Source organism: Corvus hawaiiensis, chromosome 1 (genome assembly GCF_020740725.1).
Source record: "Corvus hawaiiensis isolate bCorHaw1 chromosome 1, bCorHaw1.pri.cur, whole genome shotgun sequence".
Taxonomy (NCBI): domain Eukaryota; kingdom Metazoa; phylum Chordata; class Aves; order Passeriformes; family Corvidae; genus Corvus; species Corvus hawaiiensis.
Genome location: NC_063213.1, coordinates 84,970,566 through 84,997,603, shown reverse-complemented (window position 1 = coordinate 84,997,603; position 27,038 = coordinate 84,970,566). Strand labels below are relative to the sequence as shown.

Sequence of the window (27,038 nt, the reverse complement as noted above, 5' to 3'; positions counted from 1 at the left end):
GGTTCCAGTACTGAACCACAGGATAGGAACCATAGGAGGATTTGGTGCAAGAAAGTTGGAGTGCTGGCAGAGAGTCTGGGGAAGAGGTGCCTGAATACTCTTCTGGTTCCTGGCCTTGATTTTAGGTCCTTCAAAGAGCAAATGGACATCTGTGTGCTGACTGATGAGCCTTCACTCTGACAGTTTTCCTGGCCCCGTGGCCAACACCTGCATCTGTCCACTCCACCTCTTTTGCTTCCCTTATTCCTAGTCCAGGTCTTTCTCTACATCAAATGAAATTGTCAGCCGTGTTCTCTTTTCGATGCATGCTTTTCCTATATTCGTTCCTATTCTCATTCTAAAGGACCAGCTAAACCATATTACTCTTTCTTATCAGTCCCTATCTAATCTATCCTACAGCTGCTGCACATCAACTTTACCTAAAAACCCTGCCAAAAAATATTGCTCTCCTTTGATCTTCTGTACTTCTCTGCTAACTTATCCATGGCCCAATGCAAATACGGCTCGGGTCAGCAGTTTTATATTGGCGTCAAGCTGCCTCTCTTCTGGAAATCTCCTTCCTGAGATGTCCAAGTGATTTAGTTGTGGCCCAAGAACAGTTAAAAATAATAGCTTTGAAGGTGGAGATGCAGGACATAGATATATTGAAGGAGAGGGAGATGCATTGCAATAGAGCAGTTTCTATTTAAAGAGCGAATGCGTGTAGGTATGTGCCTGTGCTGCCTATAGATGAGGACCAGTGGGCAGGATGAGCCAATGATAAATACTAAGCCAGCTGACCACGCAAGATAAATTATCTTCTAGAAATCTGTACAAGATCAAATATGGCTTTGATCTAGCATGGAATCTAATAAAAGTGAGCCACATCTTCCACAAAGATAGTTTTTGCTGACACCTGACGCAACTTTAATTCTAACCACAGTCGTTCTGCTATGCATAAATGATCCTTCCAGCTTTAGTACAGAAGCAGCTGGTGCCCTGTCTGATGCCATGTTAACATGGCAGATCAGGGCTCCAGGGCACATCCTCACTAAGCAACTTGTATATCAGCTTTCTCACAGCTTGTCCCCTCTTGCTCTCCCCAGCAGAAAGCTTACACCCAGCAGATATGAAGAAAGCATTTTTATTCTAATATTGTTCCTAGGAGGAACAATGCATTACGTATAGATTCTTCTCCTGGAAGACAGTTTAGCCAGATCTTTTCCTTCCATATTAGTGCTAGTGCCCTCCCCTTTGCCAAGATTCACACAACATGTTCTGCATGCCCTCAGCTGTCCTCCGCAGCAGCCTGGAGAGCTACAACTTAAAGATGATACTGGGACCTCCTAGATTACAAACACAAATAAGAGAGGAATCCTGACCAGTTTATTCCCATGAACTTTCATGAGAGTCTCCTTAATATGTTCTCTCAACCTGTCATTCAAAAGCAAGTGATCTTTCTGACAAAAGCAACCCTTTGCAGGGCTCTGTGTTAATCAGGACAGGAAGACAGAGCATCTGATTTCATACAAGTCTTCAGATTCCACTTGGAAAAATACTTTCAAAAGCTTTATAGATATTTAGCATAAACTTCATTTGTTTATCATCTCTCTCACAGAGTATTTTCTCAGCTAAAATTATTCTTAAAACCCTCTTTGTGCTTGTTATCACAATTTAATTTCATGTTTAAATAAAGCTTTGAAGAAAGAAAGTCTGTAAGATTTGTCTTTAATTAAGTGTTACTGCTGGCAGAACATCCTCTCTTATGAAAAGTGACAAGTCTCAAAGGCAGAATTCCTAATTCCCGAGTTAAAAAACAAACCTTCCAAAACCTTTATGCTCCCAAACCTTCTCTAAATGATAAAAAGAAACAAAATAGAACACAAGAACAACTTTAAAGCTTTCACAGAACATCCTTGATATAGAATAATTAAATATGTCACGAATACTGTAAAAATATGCTGTTAAGTATTTAATTTCTGTGTAATAAGCTAAGATAAACATTCATAGTAAAGCAGACTTTTGAAAGTAATCCCTATCAGAGTCCCGAATATAGCAATGGAAATAGAACGTGGGAATGTCAAGGTGGCACCCTTACCTTGCTCCTGTTGTAGTATTGCTCATCCATACCATGCACACAGTGATGAAAGGTCTCCAAGGCAGAGTTCCCGCCAGAAGTGTTGACACACATCCAGCAGCGTGAGGCAAGAATCGCACCCGGCTGTCCATGAGCCCTCTCCCACTGTGATGCCACCCTGAATGCACAGAACGGAATGGCTCGTGAACTGCCTCCCACGCTTTCTCCATTTACCACACAGCAATTTTATGTACGCAGCTAGAAAAGTATTTTCATGTGCATGAACATGCCTGGATGGAAGCTGCAGCTGTTCAGCTGCTGATTTATCATGTGTTCAGCTTCTCTGACACAGGGCTGGCAGTCATTGTAAGATCAGGGAAGACAGGGTGGGAAGAGGAGACGGCTGGTGGTTGACAGCTGTTTCAGGCTGTGTACTTTAATTGGCTTTGAATACGCCTGAACAACCTAAATTTGGCTGATGCTTACTGTACATCAGAAGAGGACACAGAGCCTTGATGAGAGGAAGGACTGAGCCAAGTAGAAAATTTAAGGGCGAAAATATAACATGATTTAAGCCTCTTCAGGGCTACTCATGCCAGGCCTTCTTTAATGGGAGACACAAGCCATTTTAAAGAAGGTAAAAGCTTGTATTTCCAGATGACAGATTAAAAGAATGCCCGAAATGATATCTTGTAACAACCAGAAACTTGTGTTCTGGATTTCTCCTTGCCTCTCTGTTGTGATCAACTACATTTGAGACATGAAAATTGTATCTCTACTCTCCCATTCAGGAATGTATTTACTGAGGAAAAAAAAAAGAGATGATAGTGCAGCTAAGGAAACTGTTTCCCTGTTACCTCCTGGTGACTAGCACACTCTGAAGGTCACTTGTTAGAGATGCACCTCCTTCAGCAGGACAGCCTTTCTCTCACACCCCCATCCAGCTTGAGACCTTGACTTGTTCAGTTCTTTCCTCTTCCCGCCTTCATCAGGTACAAGTCTGGTCAGATATACTGCTGAGCCTTACTCTCTGTGCCTTCTCCATCCATCCCACCACAGAACATTCTCAGTTGGAAGGGACCATCAAAGATCACTGAGTCCAGCTCTTAAGTGAATGGCTATGGGCCACAAAGGCTACAAAGGAGATCAGAGATGGTAAGCATGAAGGAGGTGATCCATCAGAGGCTTGCAGTATGATTGCAAGTGGCCAGAATCAAGGTCATATGGGTCAAAATCCAGATGCCACATTGTCCTGGGTTGCAGTGTATTCTATTACCATCCTCATGAGCTGTTGAAACCAGGTGGGGCAGTGTTTCCTTGCCTCCTCCCCCCAGACTATCTTCCTGTTAATTGCCCATCATTGTCCTGCTGCATGACTCAGAGATAACTCCCTCTGGACTATCTTCTGTTAATGAGCCTAATCAACACTTGGCCTCATGACTCATTACCCCATTGTGAGATGCTCCACCCAGAGGGAGGAACCAAGCATTCCATCCTGGATATAATCTGAGATTCTGAACACCACAGACAACCTTTCCACTGGATTTCCAGAGGACAGGAGCTACACAGCCACCACTGGACCTTCTGAGGAAGAGCAGACCCTTTTTTCTACAGGATCACTGCTTCAGGAGGACTGCAGCCACCATTCTATCAGACTGCTACCACCACCCTGATTAACAGGGTGTCTGGTTGTATCCTGACTCTGTCAGTTTAACCCAGTGTTTTCTGCCTTTATTTTTGGGGTTTTTTCCCCTTATTTTATTTTCCTATTAAATTGTTATTCTGACTTGGTGTCTCCCACTAGTTTATTTTCAAACTAGTACACACATCCAGTCTTTCCTTAAACACCTCTAGGGATGGTGACTCCATCACTTCCCTGGGCAGCCCATCCCAATGTCTAATCATCCCTTCTGTGAAGTAATTCCTCCTAATGTCCACTCTAAACCTGTGGATGCTCAAGAGCAGGAGCAGAGGAATTTTCCAGCTGCTGAAGCATTTTGTGAAGTTTTCCTTTCTCATGCTTTAGCTGAGAAACAGTGGAAGACGGTTCTGTAAACTAACTCTCTATCTCACACCTGCACAGACTTGTTTTGGTTCACTGGGAAAATATTTTGGAAATGGGTGTTATGCTGTTTAGCCAATCCCTCTGGGAGGTGGATGGTCAAGCATCCAATGGTTTTATGCCACCCTTGTGAGCAAAGCTATATAAGCTGAATTATATGATTAAATATAGTCATTTCTGGCCTTTGAACCTGCTCCTGGACTTGTGTCATTTCTCACCGTCCCTGGGGACAACAGTGACATAAACCTCCTCTGGTGCACCTTGAGGCTGTATCCTCTCATTCTGCCACTGCTCTGGGAGAAGAGACCAACACCCACCGGGCTACAGCCTCCTTTCAGGCAGCAGTAGAAAGTGATAATGTCACCCTTGAGCCTCCTTTTGTCCAGGCTAAACAACCTCAGCGCCCTCAGCCATTCCTCCTGGAATTTGTGCTCAAGACCCTTCATCAGGTTTGCTGCCCTTCTCTGGACTCACTCCAGCACTTCAATGTCCTTCCTGATCTGAGGGGCTCAGAATTTGACTCAGGATTCAAGGTGCAGCCTCACCAGTGACAAGTGCAGGGGGAGACTTTTCATTACCTGCATCCTCACAAATTCAACAGTGGGAAGGAAGCTTTATTGAAAAGAAATTTTTCAGATGATCCAAACTGTATTTGGCTTTCAAGCGTTCTGAGAATCTTACCTTCACTGCAGCATTTCATTCAGTAAAGGACAGCTGAATTAAAATCAACCAGACCTTAAAAAAAAATTAATCCTTGCAAAGGAAGTTCTCACTTGCTACTTTTAGAGGGAAATTCTCACTTTAAGGAGACAAGATTACAAACATGCTTTATTTAGATTTCTTACTGGAGAGGCTGGAAACAGAGGAGAGTAAAACCTGATGTTAGAAGATGATAATTTTCCTTGTCCTCATGCCACAACAGACCATTGGGTAGTATTTCTTCATATTGTACACATTTATGTAGGAAACATGTAATATTTCTTTTTCTGCAGAGATATTTCAGTGATATGCCACAAGCTTTGACAAATCATCATGAGATAGATGAACTAATTGGAGTATTATCAAACCATTGCTTATCGATTTCTCAGAGATTTCCTTCTTCTCCAAGTTCTTGAAATGTGGACCTTCAAGTGCATTGTGCCACCCATCCACCCCATGTTCTCTATTACACTTACATGGTATTTGCTGCCTTGAGCCCATACAAAGAACTGACAAAGCACTATCATAGCTTCAGAAATTCTAACACAGCTTAAGCCAGTGAGAGACAACTCTCTCTGTGGCTACTTCAGGAAACTACCTAGCCTCTTCCAAGAGAGTCTTGGGATTGGTGAGAGTCTCTGCTCATTCAAAAGCTGCTTTGAGTTACTGCTTCTTACAAGGCAGTGGTCTCGACCACTTAGACCTCAAAACGAAGTTGGAGATAATTTTAGCAAAGTGGGAAATCAGGCCCTCTTGAAAATGCTAACTTCTTTTAAAAGATGGCAGGAGGGCAGGGAAGGAAATAAAGAAAACAAGTCATGAAACTGCTGAGCTTGGAAAAGTCTCTATAAGATTGGCCATTTTGTCTCTTTGGTTTCCCCCTTCACCTCTTGGAGCAACCTGGTCTAGTGGAAGGTGTCCCTGCCTACGGCAGGAGGGTTGGAACTAGGTTGTCTTTAAGGTTCCTTCCAATACAAACCACTCTGTGATTCTAGGATCCTATGAAAACACTGACCAGTATTCCTTTATTTTAAGAGTTTTAACTCAGCAGGTTGAAGATGTGATCTTTACTGGATGTATGGAAAGTCAAAACATGGAACTAAAAGGGTTGAGATGTGGGCTCTGTAGCTGCCTAAGCCTTCTCAGTACTTATAGTCGATCTACAAAGTAACTCATCCAACCACTAGCACACCACAGCAGCTAAGCTTGCAGAAATACTGTCTATCCTCATCTCTCCTTGCTGTACACAGGCCATCATAGAGGAAAGAATGAAAAGTATTCAGGGCTAAAAGAAGAAAGAGACAGTGTAATTCCCTGGTTTCTTTCTTACAGCATTTACATAAAAAGAACAGAGTTGAGGGGCCTGTTTATTTGTCTTCTTTCATGTTCAGTTAAAACCCAACCAAAACAATCCAAAATCCTTTGGAAGATGAACCAGAAAACCAAGGACTACTATCAGTAACTCAAGCTGAAATCTCTGCTGAAGATCTTAATACTTCATTGACCATGTAAGAAATTGTGGTGAACATACTTTTATATGAGACATAATTAATAGCACTTTCATGTGGTTTGGTTTTGGTTACTTTATTGTGTACTTTTATGTGTACTTTGGCAGTTAGTCCTGAAAACAGGCCTATTCCTTAACAAAAACAAATTAATGACCTGCTTTTTCTAAATGACTTCCGATAATAAAAATTAGGCTGTCACCCTTAAATAAGTTTCCCTTGTTCTGAAGTCTAAAGGTATAGTTAGAGAATACAACTGCATCAAACACAACTGCCCTCTGCTAACAAATGACAGTCTTGTTCTCTCATGCTCTCTCCACCCCCTCCTTAGCACCAGCTCTGACCACAAAGTAAGCTAATTCAAAATGAACTGCTGAAAACTATTACTTTTCTTCCAAGTGCAGTCTTTTCTGAATTAACAACTTAAATTGTCTCATTGATCAATATCAGGGATTGGGCAGGGCAGCAGGGAAAGGAATTAGCAGGATCATGGAGAGTGGGACCTCTCCTTTTCTCACCTTCTGCAGTGATCATTCTGCTAGATCATTCAAGATATACCACACAACTGCATTGGAGGGCTGTTCTAACTAGGATTCCCTGATAGTATTTGTCTTCATGCACGTACAACTCTTCTCTGTGCTATTCTGAAGTTACGTTAAGGGCTCTGTTGAAGAGTCTGGGGAGTCCTGGACTGCTGGAGCTTCTGGGGCTACCTCAGGAGAAGACACTTTATCCATATGCATGCTGAAGCTGCTCAAGGAAAAGGCCAAATCACTGGCCTTAGATTAGAAAGAGAACCATTATGGACATGATTCTGGGGGGCTGGCTGTTAAAGCCCATCTTTAGATCATGGTGTGTGTGTCTGATCCCACTCTAATAGCAGTATGCATTTTACCTAGTGATCACTGCACACAAAACCCATCCATTATAGACACCCCTTGGAACAGGCACTGTGTCCCTGAGACTCAAGCCCAATAAAAACTGAAGTACCCACTGGAAATGTGCTTTATGGTGCTATCTTGGCACTATCAATCCAAGGAGAGCCTTCCCTTGGTTATGAACTGCATGGTGCTGTCTGGACGCATCAGCTGCGCCTCCCCTTTCCCCCAGGGAATGAGTGGCCCTGCTCAGCCCCACACTTTCTGCTGCTCAGCCTCCCCAAAGGAGGTCTGCCTGCACTTGCTTCTTCTCTGAATTAGTCCTCAAAATCCACCCTTTTATTTTGTGGGAACTGGGCTACTCTTCTTCAAGGGGATGAGCTGTGGCATGGAGGGGTCAGACAACGCAGTGTTTGTGAGAAACCAACACAGAGGCAGGGCCTCAGTTGTGCCAGCTGCTCACGGAGATGAAGGGAAGACAAGTGAGAGGGAACCTCATCAGTGTCTGTAACTATCTGAAGGAAAGGTGTCAAGAAGATGGAGCCAGGCTCTTCTCGGTGATGCCAAGCAATAGAACAAGAAGGAAAGGGCAGCAATTGATGCAAAGGAAGTTCCACCTAAACATGAGGAAGAGCTTCTTTCCTGTAGGAGTGACTACACTCTGGAACAGGTTGCCCAGAGAGGTTGTCGAGTCTCCCTCACCGGAGATAGTCAAGAACTGTCCGGATGCAATCGCGTGCCACGTGCTCTGGGATGACTCTGCTTGAGCAGGGAGGTTGGACCACAGCAGTCCCGTCCCGCTTGACCAATCCCGCGACTCTGGGAGCTACAGAGCCGCCGGCACCGCGCTCCGGCTCGCCCCGCCCGCCGCCGGGCGTGAGGCACGGCCGCCCCGCTCCGCGCCGGCGCAGGCGGGCGAGCGCCGAGGCGGGGGAGCATTCCCAGCTCCCTTCTCCCTCCCGCTTCCCGCGCATGTGCGGTTGCCAGGGCGGCCGTCTCCGGTGAAGGTTTAAAATCTGCGGGACATGCGCAGTGTCGGTTCTGGCCCTGGCGAGGGGGACACGCCACATTGGAACGGCGAGCGGAGCGCTCCGGGCAGCGCCGGGTACAGTTTGCGCCGCCTCCGCTTCCTGCCGAGCCGCGCTCGCCTCGCCCGGCTCTGTCTCCGGCCGCCCTGCCGCCCTCCGTCGCTCCCTCCTCCCCGCGACACATGCCGCTGGTGCCGGGCCGCTCCTAGCGCCGCTGCCGGGCCGAGCGAGCGAGGGAGCGGGCGGTGAGCGGGCGGCGGCGCGGAGCTCTGGCCGGGCAGTGAGGGACGGCGGCGGCGGGCGGGCGTGGATGGATCCCCGCGTGGCCTGGATCCAGCCTGAGCAGAAAGGACCCGCGAATGCGCTGTGGATGCAGATCTGGGAGACCTCGCAGGGCGTGGGGGGCCGGGGCGGCGCCAGCTTCCCGCACTACCTCTGCCTCAACTCCCCGGCGCTGGACTCTGCTGCCTCTCCGCCCCGCGGGCACGGCTGCGTGCGGCTCGGGGCGCCCGGCGCCTGCTGCTCCTCTTCCTCACCGCCTTCGCCTTCGCCTTCCCCGCCGGCCCTGTTGACCGGACTGGTTCCCGCTGTCTCCGCCGGCCCCGCGGCGGTGAACGGCGGCGGCGAGGGAGGGCGGCGGCTGCAGAAGTCGCCTTCCGTGTCTTCCTCGTCCTCCTGCTCGTCGGTGGAGTCCGGCACCGAGAGCCCCGGCTTCTCCTCCTCGGGATCGTGCAGCGGCGGCGGAGGTGGCGGCTCCTCCTCTTCCTCCGGCGGCCCCCGGGCGGTGGCGGTGGCTCCTCCCGGGCTGCTGGGCAGCGGGGCCGGACCCGGGGAGTTTTTTAACTTCCACGAGAACAAAGTGAACGCTGTGAATGGGCACCACCAGCCGCCGCACCCGGCGCGCAGCCCGCACCCGCCCCCGGCGTCTCCCCAGCAGCACCAGTACCACCCGGGCCGCAGGAAACGGGAGAATAAAGCCAGCACCTATGGGATGAATTACCTGCTCTCCGGCAGCCGCGGCGTCGCCGTCAACAACTCCCCCCACCAGCAGCGGCAGCCGCCTCAGCCAGCGCTGCAGAGCCCCGGCACCCCCTGGAAGACCAGGAAATACAGCCCGGGCGTGCAGGGGTGAGCAGCCGGGGGCCCGGGGGCTGCTGCAGCCCCCGAGGGAAGGGGGGCCTCGGCCGCCTCTCCTGCGGCCCCTCCGGGCGGGGGGGCGGTGGGTTGGGGTCACACGAACTCCTCTGGAGCCGGCCGCGGCAGGGAGGCCGATGGTAGCGATGGCGGGGCACTAACCCGTGCCCTTTTGTAAATCACCTTGGTCTGTGCCGGCTGGGTGGCTCCTGGCCGAAGCAGCGATTCACGCAGGGACAGGGAACCCTTAGGTACGGGGGGGTTAGGCCTTACCTTGTAGTAGGTTGAGAGGTGAAGTTGTCAGACCATGATCAGAGGTCACCTACAATAATTAAAGCAAGGATGGTGGAGGATGCTTGCCAGAGCTACCAGGTGTCAATTCAGATTGTAAGGGGGAAGTGGAAGGCTTCCATTCAGAGGAACTCAGAACCCTTGTGCTAGTTTTTAAATGCCTCTGCTTAGGTTGCAGCAAGCTGGTTGGCTTCGGGAGTGTTAGGAACATCACTTGAAAGGGAGGTGCCGAGTTCTCTCTGAGATGGGCATGAAAGTCAGTGTGGTCTTAGAACATTTCTCTTAAGTGTGTTTTAGCTCTAAGATAGGTTGTGCCAGCCAATACTTGTGCAGAAATCTTGTCTTTTTGAAGAGAACATTTTTATGAAGCTTACCCTATCTTGTAAACTATACCTTTCTCATATAAATGGGTAGTTAGTAAGGCCGAGTATTCAGTTTGATCTGATTGGCATGGAGAAGGGACTGAAATTGAACAAAGCATGTCTGGGATGCTCTTAGAGATTGCTATATTTCACCTGTCAAATTTCATTCAGTCAAGGGGAAATGTTACTTTCTAAAGTTAAGGTTATTTTGTTATTGGAAAAAGTGCTAGCTACATTGACTGACTGTGGCAGATTTCTGATGTCACTTCAAAAATAGTTTCTTGGAACATCCTAACATCAAGACCTTTGGATGCCTGTGGAGTAAAGGCACAGCGTATTTGTAGAGGGTAAATAGCTAAAGATAACAGGGTATGAGCTGGGGATTTTTAAGTGAGAGATTTAACTTAAGGACTGTGTCTTCCTTTTATCTTTTGTGTAGGTGTTGTATCTTTTTGTGTCAGGTGCTGAGTATGTTAAAAGTTATTAAGAAGTATAAAAAGATATTTTTAAAGTTCTCTTTTTGTAAACCATAACCTCAAGAGGGGGAGGACAAGACTTCGAACTACTGCTTTTTAATTCCAGACTGACACTGAAAATTCAAATCTCTTACAGGAAGCTAGAATTTGAATCTTTAAGAGGCATCTTGCGCTAGGAGCTTTGAGTCTTATACTAAGAAATCTGTATGTCTGAAGTTCCAATAGTATCTTTAAAATAGTGTGAAGTTCTTGTTTTACTTTCATAGAGACGTGGTAGAGCACTGAGTTAACTTTTTAATCTAAGTCAAGTCAGTGTAAGTGAGGCAGATCTCTAGGCAGGTGGAGCAGCCTGAGTTCACCCAGCAGGTCTATGGCAAACCCGTGACTCAAATCCAGGCACTGCGAGTTCTGTTCTGTAGCTGTTAGGCAGCACCATCTATGCCTTTCACATATCTTTATTTTTTTCATCTTTTGTTCTTCTGTTTTCTTTTGGCTTTCCTTTAATAGTGGCTATGTCACTCTTGAAGTACGAGTTTATCGAAAATCTCTACACAATTGTTTAGCTGAGATTCAGTTGCACTGTTCAGTTCATAATGTAGGTAGTTCTTTTGCTGATGTGTTAATGGCAAGTTTTTTGCTAAATATCTTTGGAAGTGGAAGCTGTGTTTCCTGATCTTCTGTCAAGGATCTCTGTTACAAAAGCAGGACCTGATTCTGGGAGTGGGATACCAGTAGCTACAGCATGTGTGATCCTGTAGTTCCAGAGCATTCCTTAAAGTAGCAGGGAACTAACTAGTGCTGAAGGAGAGCATGAAGCTTGAAACCATAGACCTAAATATGACAAGCAGTTTCTGCTTTAAAGTTTGAGTTCTGTTACCCAAGGTGAATCTTGGACAAGTGTGTATTCTTAAACAGTGTTCTGTTTAGTGTTAGTGATTTTTTATGAAGTGCTTGTGTGGTTGAAATAAGAATACTGTCACTGATGGAGTGGATTTAGGTATCTGTCTTCTGCAGTAATTCCTGTTTAGTGGTGAGCTTAACTTTTTCAGCCTGGCTGGTGCGTTATTTGTCAAATCAAATAAAAATGCACTGAAAAGGCTGGGATGGGGACAGATCCCTACAGGAGTTTCTTGTGGATCCCTTATGTTCCTTTAGTTGCCTGCTGTTCCCTGGAACTGTCAGCCTGGTCCTGAAGTATCACTTCGATAACTCATCATCTGTTGACAGAGCATCTTCAGTGTTGCTGTACTGGTATATGCAACTGTTGAAAAATGTGATCCTGAAAATCTTCAGCTGCAGTCTGGTTTGGACATAGATTATTGGAAGAAGGACTTGATCATAGATGCTCTTATGCTTACCCTGTACATGAATGGTAGAGCTTACTCTGCTGTGAATATCGTTCCTAAAAGAATGTTTTTCTGCAACATGCTGAAATTTCCGAGTGATATGCAGTGGCTCACAGTGTTACTGTATTGTCTTTTGGTAACACGGTAAGAAGGGTAATCTCTGTTAGTGCTCTCCCAGGCTGCAGTAGTACTTCTGATGATTTGCCTGCGTGCTTTGAAACAGTACTGTGCTCTCTCTGCTTTCTCATTCAGAGCTGAGGATGGTCTGTAGCACTGCAAGTCATTGTTTTATTCACACTGCTCATAGTCCGTGGCTTTGTGATGGTAGGTGCAGTGATGTTTAGGAATACTGTATGTTATAAAAGCTGTGTTTTCCTCTGCTTTATATACAGCATTCCTTCTTTTTCCAGTGAACTCATGCTTTCACCACTTTGATAGCATGACAACCTTCGTAAAGGAAATTTTTCTCATAAAACACAAGAGTGAATAGCTGTGCTTGATTAGATTTCATCCTAAAGCTGTGCTTTTGGATGCCCTAGATTGTCCCATGTTACGCTTTTACAGAATTTTGGAAGGTAGGGAGTGAGGAGATTGAAGCCATATTTATTCCAGTGCTTCAACAGAGTGATTAATATAGCAGCAGTGTAAATTCCTATATGTCTGCGTTTAGTTTAGGACTACAGATGACAAAATGATTGGTTTCAGATGCAAGGCAGAGAACTGTCCTTTAATATTATGAGGTTAATTCAAACTGTTGTGACTGATGTTCAGAACTTATTTCTTGGTACTGTGAAGTATCCTCTCGTGTCATTTAAAACTGCATCTATCCTCTTAGTGTGTGCATTCTTTGTTCAGCAAATACCTTCTGTTTTTGTAAAGTCAGTATCTTAAATATATCTGAGTAGTTTAAGCATCCAGAGAGTTTAAAAATGCTCAAATACTATTTCAAAATATGGCATCAAGCTATTCTAAACGTTTTGCTAAGGACTCTATAGCTTTTGTTTGGGTGCACAGCTAATAGAGTGCTTTCTCTGAAGATGTAGCTCCTAGCTTGTGAATAGTATAAAATCATACTGGATTTAATAATTTTGCTTCTTAATATAAATTTAACAAAGTAAGTAAAGAATTAAAGCATTTTTAACAGTATGAGTCTGTTCTGCTTAATACTTTCAACTAGGTTCAGTGTAACTGTAGATGTTGAATGAGCTTAGTGCTGAAATACCTGGCATATCTGCTTTGCACATTACAGTGCTGTGCAGAAATAACAGAACTGGCTTGTTGAGGATTAGTTTGGATACCAGAACTGTTATGATACATTGGAATGGGGCTCTGCCTGGACTAATTAGTGTTGCATAGTGTCTGATGACTTCCTGTGCTCAATTTTTCCCCTATATAGCTGTTTTCTTTAAGTCTCTCTTGATAATGACGCACAAGTTCCGCCATAGAGTACAAGAGCACCAAGACCTCTGCATTTCCTTGGGCTGAAGGAGGGTTCAGGGCAGCATTCCCTGACGACCACAGCAGGTCCTTGGGGAGAGTTCTCAGAAGCAAGGTAAGCTTATGACAGTGCTTCCCCGGAAGACTTGCTTCAGTGTTCACCAGTTTGCAGCTGAATGATAGTGTAAACAGAAAGTGATGTCCAGGGATGTGGTGGTGCTCCAGTATGCTAAGCCTGTATTAGGCTGTCTTTATTTCTTCACCTGTATGCAGTGTTTCTAATTCCAGTTGTACAGGGTTTTTTTTGCATTTTTGATATATTTCAGAACTTTGACTAAGATAAATTTAATTACAGTTTAGTGCAATGCACTGTTAAAAATCCATTGCATCCAGGACTCTGCATAGCTTCAGTTGCATGTTTGTCAACCCTTGCTTATTATACTGCTGTCAGAGCCATCAGATACAAATTAATGTGTGGGGATGCCACATTGTCAGCCTCTTCTGCAATTTTTTTTTTTTCTTCTACTTTGAGCTGAAAGAGTATAGACTTTGGAGGTGCTCTGGAGCCTTTACTGTCTGCAGTGAAATGTCCAGCTCTTGTAAGGGCTTTAGGGGCCTCCCAAGGGTGATTATTCTTAACTCCTCCCTGTACTTAACAGTGCTGCCTTGCTCCAACACCTTCTAGTAAAGAACAAACACAGTGGGCTGTGCTTCATCCACACTGCTGTCCAGTCCTTGGTGTCTGCTATGTGTGGTGCTAGGTGGACACCTTTAGTGGAGGTCGTAATGCAGGAGGCAGGTAGTGCTGGCATTGTACACTCAATTCTTGTTTTGCTTGGCTGTAGGGTCAGGGTAGAACTAGGCAGTATATATGCTGGAGTGTATGCAAGGAGAAGCGTGGAAGTAGTTACCTGTTAGTCATAGTAAATTTCTGGAGAGAGCATCAGGATGTAGTTAGATGGATAGTTTTCATGCCTGAAGGTTGGTACAAAGGAAAGTTCCAGGATGGCTGCTGGATGAATTGTCAAAAGAACAGAACATCTCTTTTTTTTTTTTTTTTTTTCCCTGTGGTCAAGTAAGTTGCCTTGGTAAAGCACAAAGTTTCCGTGCGAAGTGGGTACCCAGTGTATCGTTAGAGACTGATGCTGTGGGGAGTGGAATGAAAGGAATGTTTTGGCAGCAGTAGCCTCCAGAGTCACTAGAGGTACTAGAGGTCAGAAAGGCTGAGCTGAAGTAGTAAAACATGAGAAGGCCTTGGTGCTCACATGACAGGTGCTCACATCTGTGTGTGAAGGAGAATGAGCCATGTTTGGAGCAGTTTAATCCTGGCATCAGCTTTGTGGTGGTTTTGCCAGTTGTTAGGCTTTGGCGGTAGAGACAGTTGGCACTAAGAACATCAACAGCTGTACTAGGGGAGACTGTTAGAGGCCAATGCCAAATACTGGGAAAAGAATATATCAATGTGGGCTTGTGGTGATATTCCCTGAAAGCATCTCCCAGCTTTAAATTATCTGTGGTTCTTGGATTACCTGGGCTATAGGCAGAGCATTTTTAGGCTTATTGTAGATTTTGTGTATGAACTTGTCTTGATCTTTTATGGTCTGGGATCAGCAATGACCTGTGGGAAGATGTTCCTCAGTAAAGCCATGCATTATGTAAAGATCTTTATTTTTATTTTTTTTTATCCTGAGGCTGTCACTAGGGTTGTAGAGGCTGCCAATTTCAGGTCTGTGTATTACAGAGGCAGACCATGAGTGCTTTTTTGCAGGGGACTTGAAAAAGGAGGGGAGGAAAGGTTGAATCACCTGACAGTTGTTTTCTAGTCTGTTTAATCATTCCTTGTATTGAAACTGTTTCCTGCCGCTAGATGTTTGTCTTCTTTGTATGCTTTGCAGTCCTGTTTTATCTTTGGAACTCACATGAACCAGACCTGTGTGTGATAGTGTCACAATATTCCTGCATCTTGGGCTGTCTTGTTCTATCTTGTATTTTGTCTCCTCATTACTAACCTGGGACTTGCCTGATGTTTTTGTGCTTTGAGGCTTCACTAGTGATCTTCCTTTTATATGGAAACTAAGAGTTCCAGCTGCTTGTTTCCTTTTTAAAACAATTCTTTATCTATGTGAAGGGTCTTGCCCCTCATGCCATGTCAGCTTAGTTTCTTCATAAGCCTGTGTAAGGATGTGTGGGGCCATTGTCAAATGCCATTTGGAAATCCAAGAAAATAACAGATTTTTCCTTTGTGGTTCTCTGATTCTTCCAAGCAGCTCTGAATGTTTGGGGTTTTTTTAAGACACTACTTCCATTTATGATAGTTATGTTAGCATCTTGATACAGTTATAGCTATTAATTTGTTGCATTTGTATTGTGCATTTGTAGCACTTTAGGCTACTTTGAATATTTTGAATGACAAAGCTAATCCTTTTAAATCAAAAAAAGAAAGATTACTTACTGTTCTGGTACAAATGCAGTATCAAGTGAGTGTGACTTTGGGTGAATACTGAATTACCAGGAATAGGTTTTGCTGTGAAGTATTTTCTATTAAAAAGTTTAGGACAAGTTCTTCCTTTGTAGTTGTGGATCAGGGAAGTCTCTGAGGAATTAAAAAAAGTAAAATACTAGCTTCTCTACGTATCATGCGTTGGAATCCCCTAACTTTCTCTGTACTGATCAGTTAATACACTTAACAGAAGCAGGTTTTTGGGCTCTTGAACTAGTTTAGCCTTTCTCAGTCATAGCTTTGCATCTCGTTAAGTTGTTCCTCATAATCGTTTTTGATATCCTTAATCTTCCAATCCTCTTTTCCTGCTTTGTACATGACTTCAGGGTTTCTGAACACATCTTCTGATGGAATCCTATGACAAGGTAGTAAAAGCTCTTTTTTCCCCCCTAAAACCTGATTAAGTGATGCATGCTAAACAACCAGTGTGATACCTTTAAAACTCTCTGTAACACATTGTTCTTTTGGTGACGATTTTAAAGGAGCTTCCTCTCTTATATGGCAAACTGCAGCAGTACTTAAATCCAGAAAAGACTTTTCTAGTTTTTTTTTTGCCTTGCAGAGATGCTGACTGCGAATGTGAAGGGTTTGCTGCCAGTAGTGCTTTGATGGGTGCATTTTGAATTAGTCTGCTGCTCAGGATTATGTCAAGAGTTGCTTCTCTTTAATGTTTCAGTGGCTAACCTGGTGTAATGAATACCTGATCTACATGGGCATAATTAGTCTCTCATCACTAGTATGTTTCTGCTGTTGCAATGACTTTTCTGGGATGTTAATCGCTTGCTATCTTTGGGCATTTGGAAAAGAATGGTATTAAGGCAGGAATTTTGGGATTTAGTGGATCTATTTATTGGCATAGCAAACTTGCTGATTCAGTCCCAAGGTTTAACATATGGAATTCTCCTTCGCTGGTGCAACAAAATAATTGTGATGCTTTCTTGGTGGTGTAGGGAAGTCCATCCGTCCAAGTCAGGAGTAGTGTACTTCAGAAGCTTATGTAGCGGATCTGCTTTGCCATGTATTAAATTGGAGATGTACATCTGGTTATTTAAAAATTTTTTTATGATGCAGCTTTTTCAAAGTACATCCAGCCATTAATAAGGTAATTGGTTGAGTTTTATTGGATTGATATACTTTGCAAAAACAGATTAGTTTCTGATTCTTTTTCAAAATGCAGACAAATTCTGTTACTTGCATCTGGAAATTTGCAGTGTGAATCAATCCAACAAACTTACTTTCCTGAGTGCATCAGCTGTCAAGGTGTTCCTAAGAGGTAAAATCTAATAGCAAGAAACTTGGTCTAAAGTCAGGATGGGCTCTGACTTGCATGACTGTGGGGAAAGAGAAAGCTTAGAGAGGAAATAAGGACAATGTAATCTCTTGAGGAAAAGGTACAATACATTTTATAAACTACTCTTTGTTCTGTGGATGAGAAGTACTTCTTTCTGCCGTTCTCTCCTTTGTAGCTAACTTGCAAAGTAAGCTCAATCCTTACTTGAGTGTGTATTTAGGGTGCCTGTCTGTAAAACATTTCACAGCTCTGATTCATAAGTTCTATATAGTTCAGCTTTTTTTTTATTCTGCCAGTCTTTGTAGTTTGCTGCCTTCTGAACAATTACAGTGATGAAGATAATTGCTGTCTGTATAATGTAGTAGTATGAGACTGATTTGGTGCAGCAGTGCAGTCTGAGAGTGTAGCACTGTGTTTTCATAGTTTTTCTCATCTGTAAGCTTAGAGCATTGCATAGGGCATAGAGTAGTACTGCGTGAGCCTTACTGACGTAGAGGAGGACTAGTATACAAAGGTAAAGGCATCTGATGGGTGTTGTGAGGGGGAATGGGAAGAGAAGAATTGTAGTCCATCTCTTCTTGGTCATAATTATATTTTAGTCTCTTTTGCAGATGTCTTAATCTTAGATCATACTGGGAAAATCTGTCTCAGAATGTATTGTTGCTTTCACATATATATTTATATATTCTCCTTTATTTCACTGAACTGCGTTCCTTAGTTAGTTTTAAACTTTAAGATGGATTTAAACTACTGAATGCATTTGATTGTTGTAGTGTGAGATTTCACCTGCATTTCCATGATAATGCAATTGTGCTTTGCCCTAGTTGTAGGTGAAGGTGCAGTTCAACAGATTTCCAAGATACGTGCAGTGACTGCTGTGCTTTTCATCTCGAAACAGAGAAGTCCTCACACGTGTTTTGGAGTTCATGCTTCATTGAAGGAATGTATTCTATGACTTGTAACCTTTATTTCAGCAGAGATTCTTTTGAGATGCTGCCTATACCTCTCCATTTCTTTACCTCCCTTTTCTACACACCCCTAGTGTTAGACCCCCATGCTTTAACTGTGGCATCTATTCTTTCCTTTTATAAGGATTCTTGGATGATGTGTTAGACTTCAGTTAGAAAAATGTTCTAGTAAATAAAGAATATGCTTTTAAAAAGCATTAGTTGTTCCACATAAAAGATGCAATCATGTTTCTGTCTGTTCCTTTAGAATAAATTAATGTGCTTAGTAGTGTAGTCATGTTGAAAAGGAACCGAATGCTTACTTGAGGGAACAAAGTCTCTGTAGCTTTTCATTTACCTTCTAATTTGTTGATGATGTTTGAGAATTTCTTTTCACTGCATTGAAGTTAGCCCTTGAAGTAATAAGTTAATCTTGTGTATAATAATATTTGCAGTAAATGAGTAAAGTGGATGATCTCCTTTCTTAGAAACCTACCTTTAACCAAAACCATTGCAAAAGTCTGAGAATGTCACTTGAGTGTTATTTTAACCTAGACTAGAAGTATGTCTGCCTTTCCGAAAACAGTAAGAGGGGTAATTTTTTGATAAACAGAAGATGTTAATTCGGTTGCATAGTTCAGCCCATAAGCAGCAGATGCTTGCTGTGCTTAGCAGTAATAACATCAGTGAATGGTAGGTTCCTCCAGGCTGTTAAAATTAGCAACCTGAATAATATAGCAAGTACAAGTAGCCTCTCTTCTGCATCCCTGTATTCTAATCTTTGCCATCTTGTATTAGGTAAGAGTACAGTTACAGCTTACCAACAAGTTTCTTTCCCAGGATTTCTATAAATACAGCAAAACTGTCTTGTGAAAAAGTTGATTAAAAGGCCTACATTTGCTAGCAAAGTAATACAATAGGCATCTTAAAATGTTATAGGAGATAGTTAGGTGCTGGGATGCTGCTGGGAGTCCAAATTCTTGAAGAAGCCAGAAGGGAATTGAGAAGATTGACTTGTCCATATGTTGAAGGAAGTTCTATAAAAAAAAAGTTAGGATGTTAACTTGTATCTGCATGTACATCATGTGCTGCAAATGGAAATTGTCTTACTAATGGTTAAAATACTGTCGCAGTCCTGACTTAAGAAGTGCTTATGAAAATCATAGAGGCTACATGGACAAAAATACTTAAAAAAAAAACTATCCCTGTATTGGCTGGCTGAATAGTCCACTGTTATCTATTTTTTTCAGATGCCACATTATTCCTTCAGCTAGTAGAGAAGTTACTCTGGGATTAGTCCTGAATAGCATGCAGGATCTTATTTTATATGTATAAGAGCTGGGTTTTTGTGACTGTTCCAGTAACCTTATCTGAGCAAAGATGTTTAAAAAAATGCAAACCACTGTAACATGAAATTTTAAAAAAGCATCTCTGTTTTGAGAAGCTGCTTCAGGGTGAAACCCAAAAGGTAAAATGCTACAGTGGTTGTGTTGTCATATGCTGACTGTGAGTATAGCATTGATTCTTACCCAGAAGGACATAGACCAAGAAGATGATCTCTAAGAAGTAGAAACTGTTGAGTTAAGGAAAACTGGAAAGAACAAACAAAATAGAAGTCTGTTAAGACAGAGAGTTGAGAACCGGTTTGCTAAATGCAGTAAGACCCGAAAGTCTTGCACATCGAAAGCAAGAAATGTGCCAGAATCAGTAGGGCTCAGAGAGAGACATGAAAGGGCACCTGAGGGACAGATCATGTAGCAAGAGCTAAGTGAACTAATTGCTTTCTGTCAGAGAAGGGCTTATGAGACTTCTCAGCAGAACTTTTCTTTGACTCCAGGCAACTGCAATTTTAAATTTCAGTAAGAGTCTGGAGTAATTTACTCTTACTTCAGTAAGAGTAAATCCAGTCAGCAGAATGACACCTGTTGTACATCCAAGTCTTGTCATATATGCCAGAGAATTTCAGAAGAATTAGCCATGAGTATGGCTTGAACTCTAAATGAGCTTTGATATCCAGACCTTTGCTGTTGTCCTGTGCAGATCGAAGCATTAAACCAAGTACTGCCTTGCCAGAGCAAAGTAGAAAATATGAACCTGTCTTCATATTGAAAAGCAGATCAGGGAAGGAGGTGTAGACTAGTGATGAGTGATATTCTTCTGAGTCTTTCATGACGTGGTTAACAGTTGTGATGGTGTTAATCATCTGAAGAGAAGCTCAGTAGGGTATCAAAGTGAGGGTACTTGTGTGTTGGCTCTTTTTCTGAGCTTACTGATGCACTGAGGCTGCTTTTGAAAGGCTGTGCTGTGTATGGTAGAGGTTGTGATGCGTATGGGGACAGAGACCCCTTTTATTCTCCTCCTTCCCTAATACAGGATGGCTACTGTAAATGCATTTTTTTCCAGGAATGTCTTGATCACCTGGAGTGGTTGGATGGGGCTGATACTATAAGAAAACAACATTTCTTGCATGAGCAAACATAAAGAAAGGGTCTAAGTGCATGTTTTGATAAAGGTAGTTGTATCTCACAGGGCTCATTTTCTTGAATGATTCATTCTTAATCCATATTCCTGTGTTCAGTTTGATAACACAACTGCTGAATTTTTTTTAGAAGAATGTTTGAGATTCTTTTTGAAGACTCTGTAAAAACCAAACATTTACAGGGTTGCTGGGTTAGCTGCTTAGAAATAACCAAAGGAAAGAATAAATTATTTATAAGAGAAGGTTACAAATAGAATTATTCAAGACTGTTGCTCGATGTATTCATAAATACGTGGAGGGAAGAAATGGGTGAGAAAAGGATAGAAAGGATAATAGAAAGCTAGAGCTCACTGCAGACAGACGCAGTGGGAGTTCATTGTTCATTAGATTATAAAATTGCTGGTAAAATTAAATTCTAGTAAATATAGAATCATGACTGAAGAAAAATAATTCAGTCTGAATATACCTGGTGGGTGGGCTTTATGTTGGTGATTTTGTTCAGAAAACACATTGAAGCTCCTTCATAATGGTCTCTTTTAAAGAGCAGCTGTGTGCTCAGATACCCTCAAGTAGCAGCAATACTCACAAGTGTAGGGACAATAAAATGGAAACAGGTGTGTGTCCTGGACTGAATGGCAGAATTACATGTTGACTCTGTGTGTGTTTCTGCCCACCTGTCAGAAAACATGGTGCAAATTAAAAACAAGCCAAAGAAGGTTAGCAGTGATCAAACTTTGGAATTGCTCCTGTGGAAGGGGACAGAAACCCATGAGGATTGGTAGCTTGGGAAACTACTGCTGGTAGAGACAAATGGATATGAATTGAGAGCCTGAGAAATCTTACGTTTTGAGATGAACTGCCAGTAACAACTTCTTTTTTGCCCCAAGAAAAAACATCAGATAGCATCATTACCATGCAGCAGTTTAAAATAAAGCACTCTTTATTCTGATGCATACTTAAATTCTCATGGAATGCCATGAATAACAAAGCAGAAATGGACTAAAAGACCTGAAAAAATGCCAGATGAAATTACTGGAGGCGTGGAAGGCTGGCTGCCTCTTTGCTTTTCCTGCCTTTTCTTGCTTTCACCCTGTATTTGCCTACAGTAGATTATTATAGGCAGAAGAACAGACAGTCTTTAGTTTGTCCCCATTGCTGTTAGGTGTATTCAAGTGTTTTATTCATTGGTCATTTTGTCTTGGAAAGGTAGAAAAAAGCATACTTTCTATAAACAAAACAAAATGAGAGCTAGTTTGTATTTTCTGTCTTGCTCTAAAATTTTGGAATCGGTAGATTCATCAGCAAATTGAAATGTTAGTTAGATTTGCTGCGTAGTTAAATGTTCAGTTGTGGGTCCAGGCTTAGTTTAAGGTAAGAGAGAGGGCAAACGGTAATTCAAAATATGTATGCTTTTTGGAGGCATCTTTGTGCTTTGCTGCTAAAATCTCTTTGAGTATGGAAAGGAATACTGACACTTAAAAATTAGGCATGTGGTCTCCTGGAAGTTGCCTGCTAGCAGGGGAATTACCTAGTAAAATGAATTGCAAAAGTCTCAGATGAAGAGTTGAGTTCTTCTAGAGATTTGGAAGTCTAAGTATATAAACTGTAGATTGATTTTTTGAGTTTAGGTCACTATTTGGATTTCACTACGATGTTGACTAGATCTGTTTTGTGAGTTAGTCAGAAATCTTAGAAATATGTCAACATCAAAAAGATGTTTTGGAAAAATGTCACAGCAGTAGTTATTTGCGTTTTTTGTTTGGCATTGCTTGATGTTTTTCTGTTGAGGGCAAACATGACATTCACCTGAAATCTCAAATTTGGCAGTAAGAGTTCTATAGTATTGGTAGATGTGAAACACAATGTCTTAATAGGTGTATAAGGTTCCAGTGTCAGGACTCCTCATGTAACACTGGTATAAAAATACTTCACACTTGAGAATATATTTGACATTTCTCACTTTGACTTCAGTTGGAAGGTCACTCACTATATGAATGAATGGCTAATGAAGGGCTTGAATGTCAAAGGAATCTCCATTTGTCAAAGTGGACATTTTTACATCAAGAAATACTCAAATGTCCTTCTTATTGTCCTCTGCAAAAACCCATTAATGCCAGTGTCCTGTTTGTAGTCTGTGTAAACTGCCACATACACAGAAGTAAGAACTGCTGGAAGAATAAACCTGCTTGAAGACTTTAGTTGGTCTTGTGCTGCTTCACATTTGCATCATTATGTAGTTTTTCAGACTCAGCTTTGTTTTTTAAAGAAAATAATCATTAAGAATTGAATTTGGCCTTCACTGAGCCAATAAGAAATTTAGTAAATGTCTACTAGAGCTAATGTTCTGCGATCTTTGGTTAAAGGATGGTATTAAATAGAGCCTATGGCCTGTTTCTTGTAAAATTTACTGTAATAGATAAATTGTCACTATAACTGATCCTACTTTCTCCATTAGACTACATGAAGAAATAATTGACTTCTATGACTTCATGTCCCCTCGTCCTGAAGAAGCAGCTATGAGAAGAGAAGTGGTAAAAAGGATAGAAACAGTCATCAAAGATCTTTGGCCTACTGCTGATGTGAGTGTAACTTAAGTTTTGATTTGCTTCTCTAGGAAATTGTGGAGCTTGGTTCACTTAACCTTCCTATTATCTTTCTTTGTTTTAGAAATGGACAGGTAACCCTTCAAGTTTAAGGCAATCGACTTAATATCACAGCTCTTGCAGTATTTGGAAATTTATTTTAAAACCTGGGGAAATTTCAAACCTAGATTTTGTGTTAATGAACTGACTATTTTTTTCATTTTGAGAACTGGGAATGTGAAGAATTGTCAGCTTTTAGTAGTGCATTTCTTAAAGTAAAAGCTTATTAAACTGATTGTCTCTGGATAATTTAATTTTGAATGTTAAAATGCCTATGTATCCATTTCTGCAAGGAGTCCTGACTCTGGATATTTGTAAATCAAAATATTTTACAAAAGAGCAAATAAATGCGGATTTTTTTTTTTTTTTGTATTCTTCATGAATTTGGCATTCAAGGAATTACTCTACCCCTACTGTAGTGAGAAAATTGCACTCCCTGAGATACATTGCAATCTAAGCTGGTGTAATTTCTAACACTTTGTTACCCAATGAATATGTCTGCTCATCCAAAAAGAATGTATTTTGAACTGTATTTCTGGCATCACCTTTGTGATTACCAGATTGCAGCATTGTCATTAACAACGAGAAAAATGTTTCAGACCACTGTGATTTCATAGCCTTCCATGGCAGAGAGTGAGGGCTCAGGCCACAGCACTGAGCTAAAAATACTGTAAAGCTCATCTGCTTCATCCTCACCCATGTTTTTCCTTCATAGTGAGATTTTTCTACCTTGTGGAAATCAATATAAACTCTGAAAAGGCCCTGCGTTTCCCAGGAAAAAACTAAGTGAGCTTGTAAATTGGGCTCTGCTGTATCGGAGAGGGAAGAACATCTCAATTCTTTAGATGGGAAGCTCGCTGAATGTATTTGATGTGGCCTGTGGGTGTATCTTCATCATGCCTTCTTTTCTACACAAAAACACCTGCTGCTACTTTGTAGTTGTTCTTAACAGTAAAATCTGGAGTATTTATATTTACCTGAATTGTATGCTTAGATGTACTTGCTGCTTTTTAAACATAAAAATTAGGGAAAACTTTTCCCCTTAAACTCTTCCAATTTCAATGAAGCTGTCCTGTAAGGAAAGGAAGGAGTAGAAGGGAAGGAAATTGATAGAAGCTTGTATGTCTGTCAAACTGGAAATAAATAATGAACAGAGATTGCTTAAATTTATTCTCTGCTAGCTGAATTGGTAGTTATTTAATGTTAAAAAAGCCCAGTTTCCTCTAAAGTTGCATCTGTAAGAAAGAGTGTGTTTGTGCCGAGAATATATGGTAAAGTAACTTTTTTACTTGGCTATATCCTTAACAAGTTAAGAAAAGTATTAAGTTTTGTGAAAGTAAAAGGAAGTGAACATTCATAATTGCAAGATATTTTCCTGCTGTGTTCTTTTCAGGTCCAGATATTTGGCAGCTTTAGTACAGGGCTTTATCTTCCAACTAGGTAAGTAATAGTTTACTCTTATATAAAAATTTGTCTTCTTTTAGAGAAATGGTAAATTTCAAAGAAGAGTTTAGACTGGACTGTGAAAACCTGTCAAACTTTCAGTAAAACGTTGATCTAATATTTCATGTGCAAAGGGAAGAGCTTTTGAACTTCAAGATTTGCAGTATGTATTTGATGTATAATCTTACTGCTCTGCTCTGTTTATTGACCCTTTGGTGAATTACCTTTTCTTCCTTGTGCCTGGGGTTAGTCTTTAGCTATTTTTTTTTTTTTTTTTAACATACAGTGAAACTGAAAGTTTAATATTTTTTATATTGTATATAAATATATATTTATATTTTTTTATATTTTATATACAATATTTTATATTGTATATAAATATATTTATATTGTATTATATTGTATAGGGCTATTTTTAATAGCCCTTTTAAAGATTGTGTTTTGTTAAATAAGATGAATTACTGAGAATGTGTCCTTTATCACAGAGTTACTCTGTAAAGTCAAAAGAACCATCACAGTGCTGTATTCCCATCTTTTTGGAGAGCAAAACGTCTTACTTAATTTGGCATTTTATATCACTTAATGCTTCAATTGGATGTGGAAACCTGTGTAGCTCTGTCTTAAAGACTATGTTGTCTTTACATCAATTAAATTTTCAGTAGGAAAGCACTGGAAATTTTATTTCTATGAATACCAATCACTGATAAAATTATTTGGATTATTAAAATGCCTGTCAATGTGAGTAGATAGGTGAGGCATGGAATTGGGCTGTGGAAGTCAGAGGAGAGGGAGCATGAAAGGTAAGAGGGAAAAGAGCTCAAAGAACTCATCAGAGTACTGGAAGCAGGAAACTAGAATGTTGCTTTGAGTCCTAAAACACCATGGACTCTCTTGCTTAATGTTCCTAGAAGAAACTTACTGGGAACCTACATTGCAAAGTGCAAAATGATCACCTTGTACGACTTGTAATGTGTGGAATGCCAATTTTACCATATTTTTTGGTAGTGTATTATGCTTTAGACTTAATGGATTTCGTGCTGTGTTGTTTTTGTCTAGTGATATTGATCTAGTTGTTTTTGGGAAATGGGAACGACCCCCTTTACAGCTGTTGGAGCAAGCACTGAGAAAACACAGTGTGGCTGAGCCATATTCCATTAAAGTACTTGACAAAGCTACGGTAAGTAATAGCTTTGGAATACTGAACTGAAAAAGAGACCTCTTAAGATGTTGGTGATAAATAGTGTTCTTAATTCATGAAGCAAATTATATTGTCTTAAGCTCTCTGTGCAAGATTTCAGTAGTCTATATGTGTTTGGCTATAGTATGGGCTCTTTTACACTGACATTGGTAATTCTGTGTACTGTGTTTGCCGAAGGCCATACTTCATACTTACATTATCAGTAAAGATCTGAAAGTTAGTATTTGCAAAATATCCAGTCAAATAAGTTAACTATTTGCATTATGTTTTTCCACTGACCTTTGAGAGGAATTGGCTTAGCCATGGACCAGTAACTAGAGCTGTCTAGCTTTCAACAGGGTTTTCAGGTGGTATTGTTTCTGATGGCATAGTGAAGTGTTCCAAACCTAACATTGGGTTTTCCCTTCCAAAAGACACTACTTGAGAGCTTTATTTCATTTGTGACTCTGATGTGTACTATCTCTTCCATCTTGTTAGCCTGAATCATGTTGACTGTTAAAAACTTAATGCATGCAAATGTTACGTTAATGAGCAAGTGATGTTTTCTCCAGGGGACTAAGGTGAGTATTCCAAACTTCTGTTTTGTGGTCCCCAAAACAGTCTTCCTCTTGTAGGCTCATAATATTCCTGTGGCTTTCATTAGAATAGCAGTACATAACGGTAGCTTTGGTAGCCTTTGGTTTACCTGAGAACTATAGGGATTTTCAGAACGTGTATTACCATTTAATGATGGAAAATGGTGCTAGGCTAGGCTTACAATTCTACTACCCCTTCCTTTTTTTTTTTTTTTTTTTTTCTGATGTTGATATAAAATGATGCTATACTTCTGGGTTTTTTTGGTTTTCCATTTCAGATTAAAAATATGAGGAGTTCAATATAAAAATAAATGTTATCAGCTGAAGTTTAAGTTATGATTGTAAGATGATTTTGTAGGGCATTGCCTTCCAGGTAGTGGTGTGAAGCTGAACTATATATTCATCATTCTATAATAATTTATTCCTGCCATACTGCTACGGCTGTTTTGCTTTATCTCTTTTGGCTTTCATTTGACTCTGCATTGAACCAGTTCATCTTGATAAACCAACAGGCGTTGCTTTCTGCTAGGCTGGTTTTCTGTCAGTTTAGCAAGTGAATGGTGCAGTGCTGGGTCAGAGGAATGCAGTTCCCACAGGTTATGCGATTAGAAGATCTCCTATTAACTGGAATAAGTCATTAAGTTAAGTAAATTAAGTTGTTGTATGAAACACTGCTATTGCAGCTACGA

The 27,038-nt window shown here is 41.5% G+C and overlaps 1 protein-coding gene across 4 annotated transcripts in view; it reads left to right on the top strand.

Moving 5' to 3' along the window:
• The first annotated feature begins 8,168 nt into the window (after positions 1-8,168).
• The window catches only part of TENT4A (terminal nucleotidyltransferase 4A), a 57,916-nt gene continuing 39,046 nt past the window's right edge, over positions 8,169-27,038 (top strand). For 2 of the 4 annotated variants that reach the window (XM_048312198.1, XM_048312196.1), the window contains exons 1-4: positions 8,169-9,356; positions 22,947-23,070; positions 24,527-24,573; positions 25,633-25,753. In XM_048312198.1, coding sequence (XP_048168155.1) covers positions 8,539-9,356; positions 22,947-23,070; positions 24,527-24,573; positions 25,633-25,753 — 1,110 coding nt within the window. In that variant the 5' untranslated portion in view covers positions 8,169-8,538. The remainder of the gene's footprint in view (positions 9,357-22,946; positions 23,071-24,526; positions 24,574-25,632; positions 25,754-27,038) is intronic. The other 2 variants (XM_048312215.1, XM_048312206.1) reach the window with 2 other exon arrangements.